Genomic DNA, 24362 nt, shown 5'->3' on the forward strand with positions numbered 1-24362 from the left:
ATAGTCCTTGAATTGAAATAAAGTATATAATTTATAAAGAACCCCCCCGTCCCCCGCCGCAGTTCCCAGTTTTTTTCATTTTGCAGCATATCATTGGAAACTTGAATGAAATAAGCTTAGCAAAAGACAAGAACAATTGGACCCTGAAATGTAGACTTATATTTAGGAACTATTGACCTAGTTTATGAAGGAGACTAAGTCTTATGTTCTCTGATTTCTAGGTCTCAGCCTCTTCTATCCCAAAAGACCTTTAGTAATTTAAATATTGTTTTTTGATTTTTGGCTTTTTAAAATAAATTGTATTAATTGTTAGACCTGTGGTTAAAATTAAGAATATATTTTACTATTTTTCAGAATTCATTCCTTGGCTTTGCCTAATTTGGCCTATGTGGACAAAAGAAATCTGGTCCAAGCTTTCTCTACTGTCTTCTTTCCCTCCCTCCCTTCTCCCTTTCTTCCTTACTTCCCTCCCTTTTTTCACTTTCTGCTTCTGTATTCCACATAAGGCTTAAAATAATGTATAAGAATGCATACTGTAATATAGAAAAAAATAGTATTTTTACATACATCTTCTTGTCTTTTGCTAAGTTTATTTCATTCAAGTCTAATATTTTCCCTTCTTTCAATAAATGTTAGGAATTGCCTGATTTACTAGTCAATTTTAGACCTTTATTCTAATAGATAAAAATTATATTTACTTAATTGTAGGCACAGTAGTAAACAGTTTATATTGAGGCTTTATAGTAACTCTATATGCTATATTTGACTTTATTCTTACTTGACAAATAAAAAAAAGAAACTTAAGTTTGGGGAAATTAAGTAACTCGTTCAAGTTTACACACAGAAAATAAAGTAGTAAAGTTGGGGTTTGCACTTAGCATAGTGTTTAAATCTGAATCTCTTGAAAATTGAGCAAGATAATTAGAATAGGATTCATTTTTGTATTGTTTTCTGTATTAGTAGTATGTGAGAATATAACCTGGTGAAAAAAGAACAGATACACTTGGTAACAATTGCAGATAATTATGTTTTTAGAAAAGTGATATACAATGAGATTTTTGAGATCTACTGTCTGAGCTCTTTTAAGTCAGTGTTACAATAGGACGTTACATCATCTGACTAAGATTGGTAAATTTTGACTCAGGTAAATTCATACTGATAATTAAAAACTAGAAAAACTAGTGTGAATATAAGTCGATGTTGAAGTATCTCATCTAAATTTTCCTTTCGGATCATAATAGTTTACTAAACTTATTTACCCACTTATTCTCAATATCTATATCTCTCAATATATAATTGTGTAACAGCCAGGGGTGTTTTCTAGCATAGTAGGTATTTTAAATTAAGATATTTTTGTTTTCATTTAAACTTTAGTTACAGCTCTTTTAAGAAAGCTTAAGCAGCAATCCAGAGAAAGTGTTGAAGAAAAACGACCTCGATTATTAAAAGCCCTGAAAGAGGTAGGCCATATTTTTTTTTTGCTGATTTTGCACCTAAAGAGTAATTGTAAGTGTACTTTTAAGCATTTTTTTTTTTAATAAGATTTAATTGCTCACTGATTATTCAGGGTCAAGAAATGTTAAAAAAAAAATCCTGCTTAAATTAAGCAATAATGACGTAACAAAATACTCTAATTATAATGTATAAATGAACTCTTATGAGAAACACCATTTACTTTGAACTAGGAAGGTAGATAAAGAATTATTGCTTTCAATAAATTAGATGAGCGCTCTAAGAAAAAGGAGATAGGTCATAATTAATGGCAATAATTTCCCTTTGTCCTTTGGATTGAGGATTTCTTAAAGAGTTGAAGCTGGTCCTCCTAGCAGGAGCAGTTTGCATTTTCTTTATATGACAAAACTTTTTTTCTATCCTACCTCATGATAGTAAGAGCTGGGTGGCTGGTACAGAAAGAAAGAGAAGTATATTTTCTGATATTCTCTTTCTCTGTATTTTTGATGCCTAAAAGAACTGTGAGAGAAAAATAGACCTAGCATGCTATCTTTTCTCTTAAGCATGCTTTAAAAAAAAAATTTTTTTTAACATTATAACCTGGTGAAAAAAGAACAGATACACTTGGTAACAATTGCAGATAATTATGTTTTTAGAAAAGTGATATACAATGAGATATTTCAAAAGATAATTTTGAGATAATTAAAATTGAGATAATTATGTTTTTAGAAAAGTGATATACAATGAGATATTTCAAAAGATAATTTTTTGAATATTTGATTGTAATGGTTTCCTTAACAATTATAGCTTCTAATTTGTCAAATAAAAATTTTCTGTATATTCCTGATATGATGGCATATGTTTTCAAATTTAGTAAACTTTTGTTTTACCACCTTACAGAAAAAAAGTTTCTATTGCAGTGTGTGATTTTTTTTTTTTTGGACTATTATGAGGCTATACAAATAATCATATTGGAAATCATTTTTTATAACACTTTTAAAGTTATTAACTATTTTTGCAATAAAACTTATTATTTTAGTTATGAGAAATAGAATATTTATTGATGCAAATTTAAATGGATCAGTTTCAGATATGTTACTCTGTAATTAAAATGTTCTTATAAAATCTACAGCAGTACATTTTTTTTGTATATGAATGTAGTAATGTGTGCAATTGTAATTTTTAAGTAATAAACAATTTTTCTTGTTTTTTCCTCCAACTCCAAACATTGAATTTTTCTTTTCTTCTCTTGTCGACCTTTAATGATAACAGATTTTTTTTTAAAACAAAATATTAACTAGATATAAGAGCTGTTAACTGGTGCATTTAGTAATTATTCATATTTCATTTCTCAGCTAGGTGACTTTTATCTAGAACTTCACTGGGATTTTCAAAGCTGGGGTAAGACTGTGCTATGTTTTACTATAAAATATGTACATGTGCATAATTGCAAGTGTGAAAACATAACTATTACATAGAAATGTTAGCATAATCAAATGGATAACAGAAAGTTTCTCTTCATTATATTAAATGTGAGTTAGTCCACTTAGGGTGAAAATTTTCATGTCCAAATAAGAAATTTGATCTCAGTGAGCTTTACTTCTACTAACTAAACAATTATCAAAACAACTAAATTTTGTTTAAAAATTTTTTTTAATGTAATCTATCTATATATTTGAATATAATGAGCTTACATGTGTTTTTTTAAAGCATCTGAATTAATTTTTATGATATCTAGGTATATGAATACTCTGTGATATTTACCCCCAAAGTAATTATAAAAATAAGTCATAAAATAATCACAAAAGTAAAAAGTAAAATAATCATAAAAGTAACCACTATTAATGTTTCATGCTAATGCTTTCAACCCCTTTTTAATGCTTACAAATGTGTGTGTATATGTGCACACAAATAAATACACACTAACACACACCCAAGCATTAGTTTTGTTTGTTTTTGTTTTTCTAGGGAATCATACTATTACATTATTATATTATTTGTCATTCTTACTTAATATACCATAGACATCTTACCATATTAGTTCATAAGGAAGTACTTCATTTACATTAACAGCTGCATAGTTTGTGCAGCATGGATGATTGTTTTCCTAGTGTGTTTAATCTCTAAATGTGAAGTTTTAATCCTTGAATAAAATCATTTCTTTCAAAATTATTACAACTGTAGCTCATCAGGCTAGTTTTGGCTACTCCGATAGACTTACCTTGCCTTTATGCTTTATATATCTTTCAGAAGTCCTGGTGTTACTAGACCACTGAGAAAATATGAGATTTATAGTAGCTTTGTATAATAAAAGAGCTCCAAGTCAAATTAGCCTAAAGCCTGAATATATGTTTTCACCCTTTTTATCATCTGTAGAGACCCCAGTCTTGCTTGGTATTGGTTCTTTAACTGATTCTCTTAGTAATGCTAGTGGTTTAAATTCTAAAATAGTCAATTTATCTTACTGAACAAAATGTTTTAAAATATTTTAAAAATGACATTTCAGTTATATGAAGAAATAGAAGTGAATGTAATCACTCCTGAAATTATACATATATTTATAGTTATAAACATATTACAAATGTTACATAATCATATTTCATGATGCAGCCACTAAAGTACTTGCTGAAAATATTACTTCTTTGAGAACTTGACTTTGACGCAAAAAATCAGCACCTGTTTTATTGCTGATAAAGGATTTTATGTCAAAACTAGCATCTGATGGTTAGATGTCATATGTAATTCTGAAAACTAAAACTCATTAGCTAGATTTGGCTTAGATACTTTGTATTAAAAATCACCAGATAATCTCTATTATTAGATTTATCAATCTTTATTCTTGAGTTTGGGCATGTTTCTTCTCCTTGTCAAAACCCCTAATATTAAAAAAAAAAAAAGGCAACCCAGAAATAATGGGAAGCTAAGAAATAATGAGATCCAGTGTTAAGTGTAATTTAGAGGTAGTGGAGCATGCACACTCTACTGTTTCTCATACTTTTATATTCAGTGTTTGGCTGAAAATAGACTTGGTTAAAGTGGGGATAATAATAACTGTCCCATCTATTGCAAATTTTTGTTTTGGTGTGAATGAAATAAAATCATGCTTTTGAAGGAAGCCCTTTATGTTTTGTAAAATGTTAAATAATTTATAGCATTGTGATCACTACTTCAAGTTTAGAATTGTGCATATAGCATGTTTCAACAGAAAAACGAATAGTTTTTTAATATTTCTTTATTTCATAATCTACAGAATATCTGTCCTTTGTTAGGGATTGTTATTTGCATATTATAGATGGAAAACATTAGGCTTGGAAATGCTAATTATAATCTGGGAGAAAGTGTCTACAGCCATGCTACCCTGAACAAGCCTGATCTTGAAAGCTAAGCAGGGCAGGGTCAGGCCTGGCTAATACTTGGATGGGAGACTACCTAGGAAGACCAGATGCTGTAGGCCTAAGAAAAAATAAGATATTGTAAACTGACAAGGTCCTTGCAATCTGTGAGGTCAACCAAGGGTTGCCTCGCCTAAAAAATAAAAAAATAAAAATAAATAAAAAAAATAGTTTAAAAAAAAATCAGGGAGAAAGTGATAGCAAAACCGAAATTTAAATTTAGAGACACTTTTCATTTTTCAGTTCAGTGAATTATGCTACCTTCAGAATGCTGTGTTAGACTCTCAGATTATGCTGAAATAAATTATGATATAGAGAGCTTAATTGTTCAATTTACCTGAGAAAGGAAAAAGTCATTACAGAATTGGGAGTTGCAAATTGCTCTATTTTTGGAATGCATTAATACCGGAAATTTTTTTTGCTTGATAATATCCCTTCTTTCCTGTTTTCCTTAGTTTTTTTTTTTTTAATACCCTAAATCCTTAAACTTCTTTTTTTATATCCTGTTTTATATTTTACATAAACATTTAACATTTTAAAATACTCTTCAAAAAAATTTCCAGTCACTACAAATATATTCCACCATTCTCCTTGCTTTATTTTTAAGTGGCTTTCTTATTAGCTGCATTAGATTATTTTCTTGGGATTTATTTATGAAATAATTTTTGAAAATATGTGTTTATGTAAAATTACTTCTAAGCTTCTTATTTTCTCTGTGCATTCCCTTCATCCTTTTCTGATGTTTTTGATAAGTGAGTATTGGGATATGATTCTAAATTCTTCTGTCTTTGCAGGTTACCATACTACTTCAAAAGATGTAATAAATTAACTTAGAGTGCTATCTTATTCTAATTATCTTTTTAATGTTACATCATTACTTGAGGACAGGAAATCTGGATCTCAGTTAATGAGCACGAAAGAAGAGCTTTGGTCATTTACATAAATTTATCCTATTAATTGCTCTTCTCAACTTCTGTTGTTTCATATAAGGAAAAATTTTATCAGAAAATGATTTTTTATATTCTTTGACTAGGGTAACTCTTAGTTGACAATCCGTTCTCTCTGAGCAGTAAACTTTTCTTATTTTTGTACAATAAAATGTCTAGAAAACTATCTTCATTACTGGAAATTATTTTGGATTAAATAACCTCACGATTTTAAAAAGACATTGATATGTTAAGTGTATCTTTAATGTTAAAGAGAAAGTATTGATGCTTTTAAAGAAGTTAACTAAAAAATTAGTCTTTAATTTTCTCTAAAGTCTTTGTTTCTTTCTAACCCAGGTTGATTTATCACCCATTTTTAAAACACTGAATTTTTAAAAATATACTTGTAATACATCTTACACACACACACTTACATATACATGTAATAGGATCTTAATTTTAAGAATATTGAGCTTCACAGTTTTTTTGTATGTGTTGTTTATTACAACCTGTTATGCAGATTTATTCATCCCTAGAATAACTCATATTTCCGCAAAATATAGCAGATAATAAGTAATAACAAATTTTTGAAAATGTAGTTTGTGATATGAATGTGAGGAACACTGGAATGTAGAAATCTATAGGTGAATAGTATGATTCCATTTTATAGATTTTGAAACTGAGGTGCAGTGAACTTAAGTAACCACGGCCACATATTTGGGATTCAAACTCAGATTATTTAGCTTTTAAAATGTCTCTTTAAAGAAATACACATTACTTTCTACTATTTAATCACGTTATATTTAAAGGATCAGATAGGATTCAGGTCTATCTAGTTATCCATTCAGGAGGTTTAGTTACTGTAGGGCATTGCTTTCTTATCTGTAGTAATATCTTGCAATATGTACCCAAGAGTAACATCATAGCAACTCTGCTATTCTTATGTATGTTGGTGGGTGGGTGAGTAGAAGGTAGGATGTGGGGGCTCAGTGAGCTATACAGCAAATACAATTAAATAGTAGGTAATTGAAGTTGCTCAAATTGCTTTATATATTATTTTTAAGTGGAAATATACTATTTTAAAGGAAATTATTACAATTTTGGTGAATTAGAATGTTTACATTACTCTTCTTCTAAATAAAAAAAAAAATTCATGTCTCAGAACTTTAGGTGGTTAATTTTTACCTTTTATTTTTCAAAATACAGTGCCTTTACTTTCCCGAATTCTGCCTTCTGACGCATGTAAAATATACAAGCAAGGTATCAATATCAGGTAAGGTGATTTGATTTTTTTCTGAGTAACAGAAAATTGTGATTTAGAGGAAGCTTTTCTTTCTGTAGTAATAGCTTACATTTGGATATAGTATTTTATAACTTAAACATGCTGTGATATATTTACAATATTTTATCTCATTTGAGACATACTACCGATAAGGAACCAAAAGCATAAAATCTTGACTAAAACAGAGGTGTTATTCAACTACGGACTATCTAGAAGACAGAGTGAAGATTATGGTGTAATACTAAAAAGATTTAAGTGATCATCTCCCTGATCCTGGCTTTTTAAGGAATAAGGAACATATCAGAAGACCTAACTCTTGTCCTTTTTTCTCTATCCCTCTTATACCTTTCCCTCCCCTATTTACTCATCCATGTATCTATCCATTCATCAGTTTAATTCTTTATCTATTCTATTGAACTCTTTAAGGCTAATTTTAATTTTCTTCCATTTTCTTTTAAAACTAAGATTGATGTTTAGATCTGATGGGAAACCTATTTATTTTACTCATTTTAGAATTTACTTTATCATTCCTTATATCTTTAGCTTTATCTTACTTAAAGCTATTTATAAATATATTTAAATTAAGATATATATAAGCTATATATAATGCTAGTAAATATGCCAACTTTTATATATACTAATATATTTATAAATTACATATAAAATATTCTATGTCTATATCTTTATGCATCTCCAGAATATAAATTTGGATATGTAAAGGTCTAGAACTGGATGTCCTGAGAGATTATCTCATGTAAACTATTCATTTTATAGATGAGAAAGTTCAGAGAGATGAAGTGATTTTTATAAGAGCATATTGCAAATTAATCGCTGAGCCAGGACTTCTGACTTCCTGTTAGTTTTCACCATATGAGAAGGCAGAAATTTTTAAAAATCAACTCTTTATGAAATTCATTATATAATATATTGAATTCTAGTGAAGAGTTAACCTTTAGTTGAAAGTAAGTTCTAGGATAATTATTCTCAAGGAATAGAATTTCATTAAGGTAGAAGTTTCTTGGTTTTTGCTGTTAAAAAATAACCTCAGATGTTTCTAAATATGAAAGTGGTCATGTACATAAAATTCATGGACATTATAGAAACCTTGAAAGATACAGAAAGTATACTAGAGAAACTAGGAAAGGATTTTCTAACATATAGATTTTAATTCAGCAGCCCATTGTTAGCAATATAGTATGGGTTCATCAAAAAATTATTCATCAATTTAAAAATATTTAATTAGGTGCTTGCCAAAGGTAATAGATAATTTGGGAAACTAGTATTATCTTCCATGTGCTACTTTAAAAAAAAGGTTAGTTTTAGTTTTGTTTGACTTTTAGAAATAGGAAGAAAGTAACTTTCTTAAAGAATTGTTTTACGTTTATATATGACTTTTAGAAGTAAATAATTTGATGAATATTTTATAATAAGTATAGATAATAAGTAAAATCATAAAATGTTTAAAAGAGACATGAGAATAAAAGCCTAATGGAGAATCGTTGTGTCAGAAAGTGTAGATTAAGGAGAAGCTACTATAATTTAGCACGACACTCAAACCTAGGGCTTACCAGCAGCTAAGGGTGAAGCAAAAATGTGATAGGTTGGTTATAAAGCTCTCATTATCAAATGAATTTTACCACATTAATGGAGAAGGTGGATCTTAGGATGTTTGGTAAAGATTTTTCAAGATAACAAGAATTGACTTAAATCTGTTAACATTAAATAAAAACTTTCTAATTTAAATATCATGAGACGATCCATTTTTTAAAACCACTTCAAATGAAGCTGAATTTTAAACTACGTGCAAAGAAATCTTTAAAGTTTACTTTGGTCTCATGACAACCATATGATTAAGATTAGTTTTTTAAAAAGTATCACTTCAAATGAAACTGGGTTTAAAATATGTTCAAAGAAATTTTTAAAGTTTAGTTGTATCTACCCATGACACTAATCTGATCATGTAAAATATTTTCTCTGGTATCAAAGAGAAATTATTTCTTAAATAGAAATTGGAAAGTATGAGCACCTTTGTTAGAAATACTAACATAAACATTTTTACTACTAACAATTATGAGGTGATCTATAACCATTGACTGAAATGATCATTGCAAACTTTGCCTCATTTCAGGTTTTTCCTATGTCAAGAGAAAGCTCTATTTCCTTTCTCAGTGTTATTTGGCATTTTTCAATTTTTATCTCAAAAAAATATTTTCTATTCAAATCTTTGCATTTATTCAAATAATTTTTTTGTTCTTCATGGCTCATTACATGGCAAAAAATTTAAAATATTAGGGTACACAAGCTTAAAGCCAAGGATTAGTTAATACATTAAAATATCATCATGATAAATTTTATCATTATGCGACATGTGTGATATTTACCAGGAAGTCTGTTGTGTCAGGGATATTGCAGAAGATGTATTAGATAGTCTTATTTCAGTTGCAAAGTATAAAAACACAGATGAAATAAAAATCGACTATGACTTATTTTAGGTGTGGCTAGATCTAGGAACTTAAATGTCATCATGTCAGTCTGTCTTTGTCTCTTTCTTTGTCTCTCTCTGAATATCTTTTCTCACTGTTTCTACCCTTACCCCTTGTAGCCCACTACCACTCTCATCCAGGATGGACAAGAAGGGAATGGAGGCAGAAGACTGCTCTGGCCCATTTCTTTTTTTATGTGGAGTGTAGAAGCTTAGAGTCCAAGTAGGCCACTTATATAAAATGGTCTGTTTCTTTTTGACGCTATCAGTAGCCCATATCTTATAGAGATGGGAGATTAGCCACTCTTATTAGCATTATTTTCTCTGATGCCACATTTATAAGCAATAACAGGACATGTTAATAGTACAGGCAATAGCAGTACAGTCACAGGCCACTGGAAGTGAACTAGCAGCTAGAATTCAGCTATAAAGCAGCAGACAGGGTTCACCCCTACAGGAGTTGATGACTTGCTTTTTTTTTTTTTAGCACTTTCTGATTTTATTCTGAGAGATGTGTATGTTTTATATGGCTCAGAAAACAGCCCCTTATACATAGGGTAACCATCTTCCCTATTTACTCTGGTTTATCCCTATTGTCCTGGTAAAATTATTAATATTACTTTCACTTTTTAAAAATTACTAGTTTTGCTGATGTAACCTGAGTTATTCTTTTGGTGCAGCATGTGAGATATGTTTCATTTCTCAGCTTTTTCTGTGTAGGGAAGCCAAGAATACCCATTCATTTTGCTTTATCTGGGATGAAAATGGAAAAACTGATGAAGTAGTGAATTCTAATAGTGCCTTAGAAACTCGGTAGCCAGGGCGGATCTCTCACAGGGACTTAAAGGAGTTTCCCTGGATATAATCAGCATCTCTTAACAGATGTGTCAACCCATTTCTCACATTAAGGACTATGTTTTGAGCAGCCAATCAGAGAGATCCTGATGTAATCTTTTACAAAGCCATGTGCAAGATTGAAGCACTTCAGAGAACTTGTGAACTTTTCCATTACAATATTCTCTTTAATGTCAGCAAGTGATTTGAGGAATTTATTTGAGACCAACTCATTGGGCTAGACCATGATAAGTCTTGATTACCAGAGAGCACAATAAACACAGAAGTGTGTGAATCTGTGAACTTTTGACACAAGAACAGTCGATAAGATTTTCAGGCTGTGCAGATGTTGGAAAAGAGAATCCTAATCTGAATCTAGGAAATCAAACAGAAAGGCCAGGAATTTGAAGTAAGTTAAATGGGTTATCAAGTGGAAGAGTAAAGCAAGTTTTGGTAACAGACGGTTAGGCATAAGACATAGGTATAGATCAAAAGGCCAAGACTGGACACATAGTCCTTGATTCAAGAGTGTGGTACATCCATTGCTTTACCCTTCTTATATGCTCCACTGAGCTAGCAACATGGGTTTAAAAGAATCAAAAAATGTTAGACAGGTTTGCTTTCTTTTTCTGCCTTTCCCAGTTGAAGTAACTTTTATGGAGTAGCTACAATAAGGAAAATGGTAGGGAAAAAAGATGCATTTAGGAAAATGCAATGGGGAAACAGTCTTTTTCTTTCTGGATTGAAATAGGGTAAAATGGAATATATTGAAATATTCCTTCAGTGTTTTTTTTAAATAAGATATTTTAAATTAGCTTTTATCTCTAAATTTGACTTCAATATATGGTATTAGCATCTTGGTGTCAGTTTAGAAGAAACAAAGCTTGTTTAATTACTGTGGAATATTTTTGAAACTTTATTTGTCAGAATTTCTCATCTACCCATCTTTCACAGGCTTGACACTACTCTCATAGACTTTACTGACATGAAGTGCCAACGGGGGGATTTAAGCTTCATTTTCAATGGGGATGCGGCACCCTCTGAATCTTTTGTAGTATTAGACAATGAACAAAAAGTTTATCAGCGAATACACCATGAGGTGAGCATGTTGTCTTATAAGTATTACTCTAAATGGTTTTTGGAGAATGTCTTTGTATGCAACCAGATCTCGGAGTAGTTGTTTTAAAAGGCATAAGGTATAATTGAGATGGTTCAATCCTAAAGATTTCACTTCCTTACTATTAACTTTAAAAATATATATATTATCTGGTCTCCATCTTGATCAATCCATTGAGCTTTTTTTTTTTTTTTTTTGCTCACAATTCATTAATGATCTCCTAGTTAAATGAACTCTATCTTCCTTTGTTCTTATTTGTAGTTCTCATTTGTTGAACCTGTGTTGGCCCTTTCACCATTTATTATCTTGCTACCTTAAAATGTCTCTGACCATTTCTATTTCCTTAATTTGGACACCTCTTTCGGCTGTCTGTACTCTTACTTTTCCTCATTCTTTGACTTCCTTTCTTTAGTCTATCTTTTCCTTCTTTGAGTACAAAATTATCTACCTTCCGCCACAACATAAATTCATGTTGGTATTGCCTCCACAACCAACATGAATGCCCCGTTTCCCTGCTGTAAACCAAAGACAGTTTTTCCAGTATCTCTATTCATTGATAGCCCTACAAACGTTTTGTAAGTCAGCATATTGCCACTGTTGCTTTTTATTTTTTTTTTTACTTTTCACCAGTTCATTTCCCCATATTGTCATTCACCACATCTTGTGGCGACTTCTTCAACATCTCTTAGATTAGAACATCCTTCTATGTCCATTAGCGAGACCTTAGTTACCTTGTACATGTACTATTGAAAAATAGTGTCCTGTCACTGAGCAGTGGAAATTTAGATTGGAAGAGAAGAAAAGGTATTCCTTGTGGAGCCCACAGGTGAGTAAAATTAGAGAAGTGGGAATAATAATGGTCTTTTTGGGAAACAGAAAAGAGATCTGATTGCAGTGCTGATTTCTCTTATTGAATATGGTAACATGGTTTATGGAAGGCTTTGAAACCATGTTACCATATTCAATAAGAGAAATCAGCACTGCAATCAGATCTTAGGATCTGCTGTAGTTGGCAACAGAGAGTTGTAGATTCTTAAACAAGATATTGAAATGATCCAAAAGTAATTTAAGTGAATTAAGCTTTTGTATTTCTTTCATTTTCCCTCTTTCCCTCTCTCCTTTTCTTAAACATTTATCAAGAACCCAATAAATGCTAGACAATGCTAGCTGGTATGAATAGTATTACTGTATTAATAGTATATTTTAATTACTATTATATATTGAGCACTAATTGCCAGCATATTGGAACTATAAGTACTTTATAGTGCTTCTCATTAAATCCTTAAAATAACCTGTCAAAGTAAATAGTTTTATTATTTCCATTTTACAGATGAGAAAATTGAGGGTTATGGATATTAAATGACATCTCCAAGATCATAGCTAGTATGTAAGACGAATTAGAAAAGGAAAAGATTGGAGGCAGAAGATTTATGTGAGAAGTTTTTAATTTTACAGTTGAGACGGGATGAAGATCTTGACTAGGATGGTATAGTGAATAATTAAGAGAGGAATTATGATTTATATTTCCAAGAATGAAATAAGAGGACTTGCTAATAAGTTGAGTGCAGCAAATTAAGAATTGGAAAGATATAAGAGTGTGTATAGTGATTCTGTCTTGAAGAGCAGAATGAAGGTGGTGCCCTGATGGAAATGGGGCATTTGGAAAAGGAAATAGGTTTGGAGTTTTGGATAACATTCATTTTGAGTCCATTGCTAAAATCAGTGTACGTGTTTCAACCCTCTCTTTATTAGACTTCTCTGAAGTATTTGCTATTGTTGATAATTCAGTTCTTAAGATTTTCATTTCCTTGTTATTTGTTGACTTTGGTCAATTGTTCTTTTCCCCTCTTTCCTCCTTATTTCCTTTGCCTGTTCCTTTTTCTCTACTCACTCCTTGAATATTGATAGACCCCCCTGATGTGGTTCTCATTTTTATAAACTTGCAGAATAATCTCTTCTGTTCTCACAACTCTAACTACATCCCATAGGCTGATGATTTATAAGCATATATTTGTATCCCAGATAGATCTTCTGAATGGAGACCTATTTAAATGCCTAGTAGGTATCATGTATGTCTCACTTCAAAATTTAGCTTGTCTAAAACTAAACTCATTATTTTCCCTCCAAATCTTCCCTTCCTCTCATTTTCTTTTGGTGAATGACATCATTCGCTCTTCAGCCAGAAAACTGGGAGTTATTTTTGATGTCTTTTCTTGTACTCCATGTTCCTAACTAGAGAACATGTGTGGTCATTTCTGTCTCTCTAATGTCTTATAAGTATTCTTTTTATATTCATATTGTTAATGCCATAATTTATATATTCATTTCTTTCAACTGTACTATCTCAAGTCTCATAAATGATCTTCCTGGACTCCTTCTTACCTGTTTCTTAATTATCACAATTGGAGATAGATTGAACATTGAAAACAAATTTATGAAACCTGCCTTAATTGAAGACATTTTAAAAGTTCTTTGTTGCTTAAAGAGTGAAACCCAAATTTTTTAGCGTGACATGGTTCCTTCTGTGACCTGGCTTTTGCATACTTTTCCAGCCTTTTACTTAACTTGCTATCTTAGATACCCTAATACTAAGTTCTTTGCAATTTTTCAGATGTGCCAGGCTACTTAGCTCTTCAGTCTTTTGTTCACATTGTTTTCACTTCCTGGAATGCTATTCTTGCACCCTCACACCTGTAGGGCACCTGCTTAGTGTCACTTCCTCCCCTGCCAGGTGACTATTATTTTCATTATGCTTCCACTAAATCTAGTACCATGGAGCTTCTACTGCTTTATTTGTTTATATGATTTTCTAGAGGAAATCCCATAGGCTGATGATTTATAAGCCTATTTCCTAGAGGAAATCATATAAACATACTCCTCAAGGGTATGGAGTTCTTTTAGTTACATTCTTTGGTACCTAATACAACATCAGTACATCCTAGGTTAGAGTTTTGTGAACTCTTTCTGTAAAAGTAGAGATAGTAAATATCTTGATACATACATATATTTGCAGGCCATATGGTCTCTGTGACAACTACTCAATTCTGCTATTATTAAAAGCATAAAAGCAGCCATAGATAATATGTACAAAATGATTATAACTATATTACAGTAAAACTTAGGAAAACAGATGGTGGCCTGGATTTGACCTCTTGGCCATAATTTACCAACCTTTATTCTGGACTCTCATACATTAAATAATTTAATTTCTTGCATATTAAATGATAACAGAATAGCTAACTAGGCAATGGATAAATTGAAAATATGGTCCTGAGAGAGAAGCCAGAGATTAAGTCTAGTATTGTATTAGCTGATGTTAAAGGATTGATATTTAGGGTATATGTGTGTATATTCTATGCCTAAAAAATTATGAAAAAACTAGATTTTGAGTAGTAATCCTCAAGGCAAGGAAGGGAATACTTGTTTATTCTAATATGCATAAATAATAACTATTCAATGAATATTTGTTGAATGGATATAATTAACAACAGGTCTTTTTCATTCATGCAGTTAGGAGATGGTTCGTCTATGATTTGTAGAAGAGTTCTGTTCCAAAAGTTTATTTGAAAATAGGTTTGAAACTTAAGGCAAATTTCTTCATATATAGCATTATATGTAGTGTCCTTCCCAAGCTACTATATAAAATCCTAATTGATTTGTAATATATTTGAAGTATATTGTCTAATAGTTCTGTACAATCTGTGCCAGCCCAAATTTTTCTTTAGAAAATTGTGTTCAGAATTAGTTTGGGTTACCAGGACTACATTTTCACCTTAGCATTAATGTCAAGATTTTCCATTCCTTGCTTGTAAGGGTGAAGGAAATGGTGCTTTCTGAGTCTCAAGATATTACCATTTGTTTGTTTGTTTGTTTGTTTCCCAAAGTCTGATAGATTAAGAAATGGACTATATCTGGGTGAAGTTTGGTGGTGAAGAATAGAAAATGGGCCTCTTAGGAATGTAGAAATCAGAAAGTATGGGGAATAGATGATACTCAAGCCATTATAAGCCCTGTGGACAGTTCTCATTCCCAGACAAATCTCTAGATTCTGTCTTTTTTTTCCTCCCCTATTTTTTTCTCTTTAGACACTGTGGTCCTAAATGTCAGAGAATCACTTTTGTCCTGTTAAAGAATAGAACCTCTTCTTACACCTATTCACTTACACTTCTCTACCTGATCACTTAGTCTTCTGTCCCTGAAGCAAACACAAACCTTTTTTTTTTTTCTCATTTAAAAAATAATTATTGATCAATTATTATATGCCAGCCCTGGAGAATATGCAAAGAAAGGCTCAAATGATAGTGGTGGGTATTTGGATTAAAAAAGAACTAAAGCAAGATTCATCTATACTTAAAGAAAACAAAACCTTCATATGGGCATTTTGTCTCAGACCTGTCAATTTAATTCTTTAAGTAATCTTTTAATTTGCTCTACGTACTCTTTGTTTCTGCAGTGGGTAATCTAGTATAGTTTCCATAGCGTAATCTAGTATCGTTTCCATAGCGTATCTGTAACAGTGTAAGAGTACTATTAATATATTCATAATTTGTCATAATTCTGACTTCTTTAGATGTATGTAGTTTAAAGTTCTGTAATTGTTTTTAAAATAAGTATAACACCACATTTTTTAGAATCTGTTCTTTTTGTTTTTTGAAATTCATAACATTTTGTTATTTTCATATGTCATAGTAATAACCTTTGAAAACCTAGATTCTTATATTTAATTTTTGCTCCCACCCCAGGAATCAGAGATGGAAACAGAAGAAGAGGTTGACATTTTAATGAGTAGTGATATTTACTCTGCAACTTTATCAACTAAATCAATTTCTTTCACACGTGCCCAAACAGGATGGCTTTTTCGGGAAGATAAAACAGTATGTGCAGATCTAGATTTTTAAACTTTAAAAATTGTTTAGTATTTATTATTGCTATAATAATGTGATGGAAATGTAAGAACAAGTAGCTTACTGAATTGTCTTCAAATAGTTTTTTCTTTCTTCCTTGAATCCAGATAGGTGATTATAATGGTTGGTTATAAAGTTGGAAAATATTATTGCAGAAGCCAGGAGAGAACATTTAGCTCATTTGAATTCTGTGTTGGGAAAGATCCTTGTTTTCAGCTGCCTTGTTATTATTTTACAAGGAACAGTGTCTTTACATGGTTCCATTACATTTCCAATGCTTTATTCCTCAGGAAGATCACAAAGAAGGATACACTTTTGAATTCATTTCTTTGGACCTTTTTCTTTCTACTTTTAGACTTCTAAACTGTTTACTTATCCAGTATCTGTTTCTCACTATTCCATATATGTGACTAAAATTAAATATGCTTACATTTATACAAGACTGTCATTAACTTAAATCTTGGTGGAGGTTTCCACTTAGTGAATTGTAAATTTTTTATATAATTACCATTTCATCTGACAGCCAGAGATTATACATCTGTTCAAAATATATTCAAAAAAATTTTAGACATACAAAAAAAGCATTTTATAAAATTTTAAAGTCAAGAATGAGTAACCACATCAGGTAAGGGCCAGGATTTACTGGTTTTAAAATTAGTTTTTCTTTTATTTCACACAGTAGAAATGAATATATTCTCATTGGAAAAACAAAAGCAGCCTGTATTAGTCAGGGATCTCTAAGAAACAAAATTTCTTTCATATGTATCCATAGTAATATGTAACTTTAGTTATTGATATTTGTTTATAAAGTGTTATATCTATTTTGCAACTGTTTTTAGTATGCCTTAGAAGCTTTTTCTTATTAGCAGTGCTACTTCATTCTTTTCAACAATGGCACAATATTCCATAGTATGAATATATTGTAATTTATCCAGACTCTTATTTTTGGACATTTAGATGAATGGACACACATTTATGTCCAGTTCTCTGCCATTATAAATGATGTTGCGTTTATCATTTTACGTTCTTTTGCAGCATCTGTTGTAGATAACAAGAAATAGAATGGCTGGATTATAGGGAATATACACTTAAAATTTTTATTGTTATAATGATTTACTTTTAGTAAATGCTTTTTCATTATAAGATTTCAAAAACTGATAATTATCACCCTAGTATTTCCCAACCACAGAAAACTCCTCACTATGAGATCTAGGCTCATCAGCTTTTCTCTCTAAGCCTATTTGGCAACAAATAGCATTAAAGGATTCCCAGTTGTGAGATCCTACACTGCAATCCATTTGTTGACTTGAAGTGTTATTTGTTTGTACTCTGTTCTTCTGGACAGCATTAGAAGGATCATTTCAAGAGAAGATAAAAATTGAAGCTGCTATTCATCTAGTGCTACTGCTAAGCAGCTCAAATCTCTTGAACAGCATCTAGGTGATCTTCTTAAAACTTTGACAGGTAAGGAGGGAGTCAGTAATGCTATGGTTCCCATTTTGTAGGTAAAAACAAGTGCAAAGTGCTTTGCTTTCTGGTGGCTGGTAAGGAGGCCACCGAAAGCAGGGTGGACGTGAAAATAACTCTAAACATATAGATTCAAATGCCAGAAAATATCAGTAAGATGGAGACCAAGTGATTTGCACGCAGGTAGAAATGGGAATCTTGTTTTCAGTTAATTTATTGGTCATATTTTTGAAGTAAGGTATTTCAGACTCCGATCACCTGTGAGTCTGAAAAGATAAAGGTTAATGTTGAAGGACAACTTCATTGAAAGGAAACCATAACTCTTTTTTTGATGTCCTTTATACCTCTTGAATTTTCCTGTCTCCAATCCATAATGCAAACACTTAATTGTATTGGAGAGCAAGACTACTCTGTCATTCTCTCTTTGTTGAAAGCAGCAAGCAATTGTAACTTGAAGTTTGATCCTGTTATAGAATAGAATATTGGAGCAGGTAATTAATTCTAGTTGTACTAGAGATTTCTATGTGACTTGGACTATTTCTTTTTATTCCACTTTCTTTTCTATCTATAAAATGGGAACAGTAATTATCCCTGACCCCTCCTTGTTACTCTGATATTTGTCAGCTAAGTAAAGTTTTCAGATAGCTTTATGCTAGTTGGGAGTAGATTCTAAAGGAATACTATGTGGTATTTTTATTTAGATTTAATTCATTTGCAGATTAACTTCCATACATCTTGTGTGTTTTAAATTTTTCTTTACAAATTTGAAATGTGTAATTTCATATATTTTTTTAACTTAATAGCATAAGATAATTTGATAATTTCAAATACCAAAGGGATATTTGTTTTCATCTTAATGTTACATGTTTATGTGAAAACATGCATATGTATATTACTTTAAAACTTTTAATCTAAGGCAACTTTAATTTCCTATTATTTTGAAATATTTAATTTTGTTTTAGGAAAGAGTAGGAAACTTTTTGGCAGATTTTTATCTGGTGAATGGACTTGTTTTAGAATCAAGAAAAAGAAGAGAACATCTCAGTGAAGAAGATATTCTTCGAAATAAGGCCATTATGGAGAGTTTGAGTAAAGGTGGAAACATAATGGAACAGAATTTTGAGGTATAATTTGCACTTCTAATTTATAAGGTTCTAAAGAAGGGGCAGAGTTCATTCCTGTCATCCAGTGAGTTTATATAAGTACACTCAAATTTTATTTACTATATACACCTTTTGTTTTTCTTTGATATAGCCTTTGGTGATTTTTTTGTGAAGCTGTTCTATTCTTGGTCTTTGAGTCTTTGCTAACAAATAGATTAAATCATTTTATAAGCATGAAAACCAATGTTAATTTTTAATACATGTCCCTTTGCATGTATTCTGAAATCATCTGCTGCTTTCGAAATCACCTCAGCTAAAGGTCCACTTACTTTATGAGTCATTTCTAGCCTATACCTTCCCATAAATATTTATTAGGCATGTGTTTAATGAAAGCATACTATATGCAAAGAATTATGCGACTGTAGGGAAATGGAGATGGGGGGATTAGGAAATACAAAGGTATATGAAAATGTTAACTGCCTCTACAGTCTTATTCCTTAATAAGATGAATTGGACGAGTTCTTAAATTTATTTTTTATTTTGACAAATTTACTTATTTAGTTTGTTTATTTATTTAATGAACTTATTTGAGCCAAACTGATGACTTTCTGTGGAGCAAGATCGCAATTTTAACAATTTTAGAGTTACAAAAAGTTCTACAATAGTACAAAGACTTTCTGGATATCCTTCATGAAGATTCCCCAAATGTTAACATTTACTAAATTTTAAAGCGGTGTTTTCAAATTGCAGGAGAGTGACCCCTTACTAGCTTATGAAATCAATTTAGTGAGCTGTGACCACCTTTTTTTTTTTTTTTAAAAAAAAATAGATTCTAAATAATTAGGTAATAGAGAAAAACCAGAGCACGTCACACACAGTATGGATCATTATTACTTTATGAAACAATAGTTTCAGGGTGTATGTGTTATGTAAATATGCATATGTCTGAGTGCTGGGTGGTGGTGTAAAATGTAAATCACAGTTGCAAAAAAGATTAAAAGCTTCCATGAGGAGGCTTAAATTCTTTGAATGTTTAGTCTCTCCCCTGTGATATTGTGCCAGATTATGTTTTAGGGATAGACAGATTTTCAGACTATTATGCCAGTTTCCAACTAATTCATGGTAATACCATGTGTGCCATATTTTAATGTGCCATAATTTAATGTTTAAATATCTTAATGTTTAGAAAGCTCATGTATTGCGTGAATCAGCCATAATTTGGTTAAATAAATACAGAAGATAAAGTGTTTAAGAATCCCCACTAAATATTTAAGTTAAAATTGTGATCATACCAGTTTAGTGTGATACTCTTTGCCAGATACTCTTTGCACTTCTCATTTTTCTTGTGATTTTGGGATAAAGTGGAGCTTCACCAGACTTTGTTTTTCAGAAGCCTCCTAGTGTTTACTGATATCTCGATCACCAGAAGACATAGGATATGATATGCTTGTCATTGTACTTACAATAGAATGCCATAGTATTGTCACATGCCATAGTATTATGTGTAATATCCCATTTTATGTCTTAAATTTGGCTGATTATAAGAGATTCTAAAATAATAATAACTTAAACAAGATAGAAGTTTATTTTTTTTCATGTAAAAATCTGAGTTTGTGAGGTTTCTTTGCTCTGTGGGTTAATCTTAGACCTAGCCTTTTTGTCTTATTTCTCTACCATTCCTAAGATGTGGTCCTCATCTACATGGTATAAGATGGTTTATTACCTGTTTAGTATTCCAACAATTAGGAGTAGTAATTCTTAGCAGTATTTAGGAAAGAGCAGACATGCCTGTTCTGTTTGAAAACCCTGTTAGAAGTTGCACATATCCCATTGGTTAGAACTTAGCCACATGGTAACGCTTAGCTAGCTGCAATGGGTGGCTAGTTTTTCATTAACTAGTAAGTTATGTATCCACCCAAAAATTTGGAAGGGAAGTTCTTTTTTACAACAGGGAACAAGAAGATAGATATCTAGTAGACAGCTAGTAGCCTTTAACATCTTATCAGTGGATACATACCTGATGCTTCAGTTACCACATAAACATTAGTACTCGCCCAATATATACCTTCAGTTCTGACCTTTCTCCTGATCACCAGATCCATATTGCTTTTGCCAACTCCACTTGGATAAACATAGGTATCTAAATTTGGTATGTTTAATTTTTTTTTAATTTGTTTTTCAGTTACAGTTTACATACAATATTATATTAGTTTTAGGTGTACAACATAGTGATTAGGTATTTTTATATTTTACTAAGTGCCTGCCCCGATAAGTCTAGTACCCACATGACACCACACACAGTTATAATATTATTGACTATATTCCCTATGCTGTACTTTACATCTTATGACTATTTTTATAACTGGCAATTTTTTAATTCCTTTTGCCTTTTTCACTATCCTCCTGTCTGGTGACCATCAGTTCGTTCTCTGTATCTGAATTTGTCTGTTTTGTTTGTTTGTCTTTTAGATTCCACATACGAGTGAAACTATATGTTATTTGTCTTTTTCTGTCTGACTTATTTCACTTATCATAATAACCCTCTAGGTCCATCCATTATTGTCACAAAATTTGGTAAATTTGATTAAACAATTTCTTTCTTTTTTATTCCAGTCTTCTCTGTCTTGAGTGGTTGCACCATTATCAACTACTATTACCCAAACCAGCAACCTGAAATTTGTTTTTAGATTTCTTAGCTTTCCTTACTCCTATGTCTCATCAATCACAAAATCCTAAAGACCTCTTGAATCTATTTCTCTCCTTCCATTTTGAAACATCCTGCCCTTATCATTTCTCATTTGGATTACGAAGATAGCTTCCTAACTTAACATACCGCTGCCATAGTGATTTCCTTGAAATAGATTGAACTATGTAATTGCCTATGCTCTAGAAATAACATGTACAGAGTACTTACTATGTATCAGGTGCTGTTTTAAGCACTCTATAGTTAACAAACCATTTTTATCCTCACAACAACTCTGTGAGGTTTATATAATTGACTAAACTGAGACATAAGAACTTGAATAATTTGTCTGAAGTCAGCTAGTAATTGGCAAAGCCAGAATTTGATCAGTCTGGCTCCAAAGTTTGTGTTTTAAAAACTACATATATTGCTCAAAATATTTGTCTATTGTTTCCTGAGTAAAATACAATCTATTGCATAAAACCCTTTCAAACTACTTTCTTCTTTGTCTTGCCCATTTACTCTTATATTTTACTAATTTCTCTTGATGTAGTCTGCTCATACTAACAGGACACTGCACTTGCAGTTTCCCAGCACAGCATGCTTTTTCTCACCATTGTCCTTTTCTTAGTCTCCTTAAACTGGTCCTTTAGACCTCTCCACTCAAGAACCACCATTATTGGCACATCTTTTTGGCTACCCCAGTCAGAATCAGAAACTCCTTCTCTGCTTTTAAGCTATCATCTAGATCCCTATATCATAGTCCCCATTGCTCTGGATTATAATGATCTACTTTCTATGTGTCTCTGTAAGCCACTCAAGGATGAAATGTCCTCTTTCATATTGGTTGATGCTCAAAAGCTGTATGTTTTCTTCTCACATCCTTCTGTTGCTACTCAAACATCATCAATGACTTCTAACCAACAAAAACAGAATCTGTAGTCTTTTTTCAGGCTTTTTCTCTTTAAAGTCTCTGTATTATGATATTGAAACAATCTTTTCTTTCGGCCTCTTTTCTGTCCTCTTTCTTGCCCCCTCCCAATGTATGTGGTTGTTAAGATCAGTCATCAGCCCTTTATTTTCTTATTTTTCATCTAGTCAGAGAATTCCTAAATCTTTATCTCTTAACTCCAATTTCTTCTTCTTTTTGTAACTGCCCTCCGGGAATTTCCCATTGTCTAATAGTTCCTGTTATTTCCTGAGTCCTTTATTCTGTGCCAGGTAGTATGTTCTTTTCATACATTAGCTCCTTGAATTCTTAACTGTGAGGTAGGTGTTCATGCTCCCATTTTCCAGGTGAGTTAAATTGACATTATAGAGAGTAACTTGCCTAAATTCACCATTGCCAGGTAGTGGAGCTGGGATTCCAACTGAATTTTATGTCTTCAGAATTCTTGATTTTACAACTCTAATATTCCGCTAACATCTTAGACTCTTTATATCCAAAACTGTACTCAGAATGGGACCCTCTTCTAGTGTTACTATTTATCTTGTTACATCAGTTTTCATGTATTATCCTATTGTTCCACAGTTTGTCTTATTAATTTTTCCTTAGCAGATGTCAGTTTCTATTGCCACTGCCTAGTTTCGTATTGCCAGTTCATCCTATAATGATTCAAATTCATATTTAACAAAGACAAGGTGTAAATTTTAAAATCTGACATGATCTTTTACCATTGTTGTTGATTCCCTTTTTGAATTTTCCTCCCTAGTTCAAATCAATCTGTTTACTTGTGTTTTTCATCATGAATTCTCCCTGTCTAAATACTCTTTTTGTTTTACTTTCATTTAAATTTGAGCCCCAACCCCCTTTGCTGAATTTATTATCCATCTCTTTTCTGAAGTCCTATGCTACTTTTTTGTAAGCTCATTTGGACTTTAATCATAATATTTTGTATTTCTGATTAACTGTTTATGTCTGTTTTTTTCTTTCCAACTCTAAATTGTAAACTCCTTAAAGTTTGTAGTTCCCATGTTCACCATCTAGCATGATGCTAGTAACATTTTAGATGTTTAAAACATTGAGTGAATGGATTTTATTACTTTGATACTTATCTTCTTACCTGAGATTTAGAAAAAAATTGATAATATTACTGATAGAACTTAAATCACCATCGAACTATCTCAGAAATAAATCTCTTAAAGCATTGTATTGAAGAGATTAAGTAGTTCAGTAGTTTAAAGTTTATTTTGTTTTTAAAAGTATTTTTAAAAGTAAGACATTTTTTCTTCCTCCCTCCCTCTGTATCCCTTTCTCTATGTCTCTCTCTGTTTCTGTCTCTGTCTCTCCCTCTTTCTCTCTTTCTTTTTAATTTTTTGGCAGCCGATACGAAGACAGTCTCTTACTCCTCCTCCTCAGAACACTATTACATGGGAAGAATATATATCTGCTGAAAATGGAAAGTAAGTGGGTTTTTGTCTTATTTCGTTTATATATTCGTTAGTTTTTAAAAAAATAACAATTTGTAAAACCGTGAATATTTAGGTGTAAAATTGTTTTAGAATTAGTAGTAGTTTTATCTGAAGCAGTTCTTTTAACTTTTAAAAATATAGATAAGGCATGATGAGGGACAAGTATCCCCAATTATGTACACTTTTTGAATAAGTTATAGAGCCTTCATTTTACATCCCTGCTGCCTATTTACACATACCAAAAAACCTACGGCCATTGTTCTAAGGAAATATAATGTGAGGAATTGCCCAGTACAGTTTCTTATTTA

The 24362-nt window shown here is 31.4% G+C and overlaps 1 protein-coding gene across 2 annotated transcripts in view; it reads left to right on the forward strand.

Moving 5' to 3' along the window:
- The window catches only part of ANKRD13C (ankyrin repeat domain 13C), a 70914-nt gene that overhangs the window by 39019 nt on the left and 7533 nt on the right, over positions 1 to 24362 (forward strand). For both annotated transcript variants that reach the window (XM_011365707.2, XM_023533899.1), the window contains 7 exons: positions 1375 to 1460; positions 2808 to 2853; positions 6977 to 7043; positions 11323 to 11467; positions 16228 to 16359; positions 18819 to 18980; positions 23966 to 24045. In XM_011365707.2, the coding sequence (XP_011364009.1) occupies positions 1375 to 1460; positions 2808 to 2853; positions 6977 to 7043; positions 11323 to 11467; positions 16228 to 16359; positions 18819 to 18980; positions 23966 to 24045 (718 nt within the window). The remainder of the gene's footprint in view (positions 1 to 1374; positions 1461 to 2807; positions 2854 to 6976; positions 7044 to 11322; positions 11468 to 16227; positions 16360 to 18818; positions 18981 to 23965; positions 24046 to 24362) is intronic.

The sequence above is a fragment of the Pteropus vampyrus genome, unplaced genomic scaffold, assembly GCF_000151845.1.
Source record: "Pteropus vampyrus isolate Shadow unplaced genomic scaffold, Pvam_2.0 Scaffold115, whole genome shotgun sequence".
Lineage (NCBI taxonomy): Eukaryota > Metazoa > Chordata > Mammalia > Chiroptera > Pteropodidae > Pteropus > Pteropus vampyrus.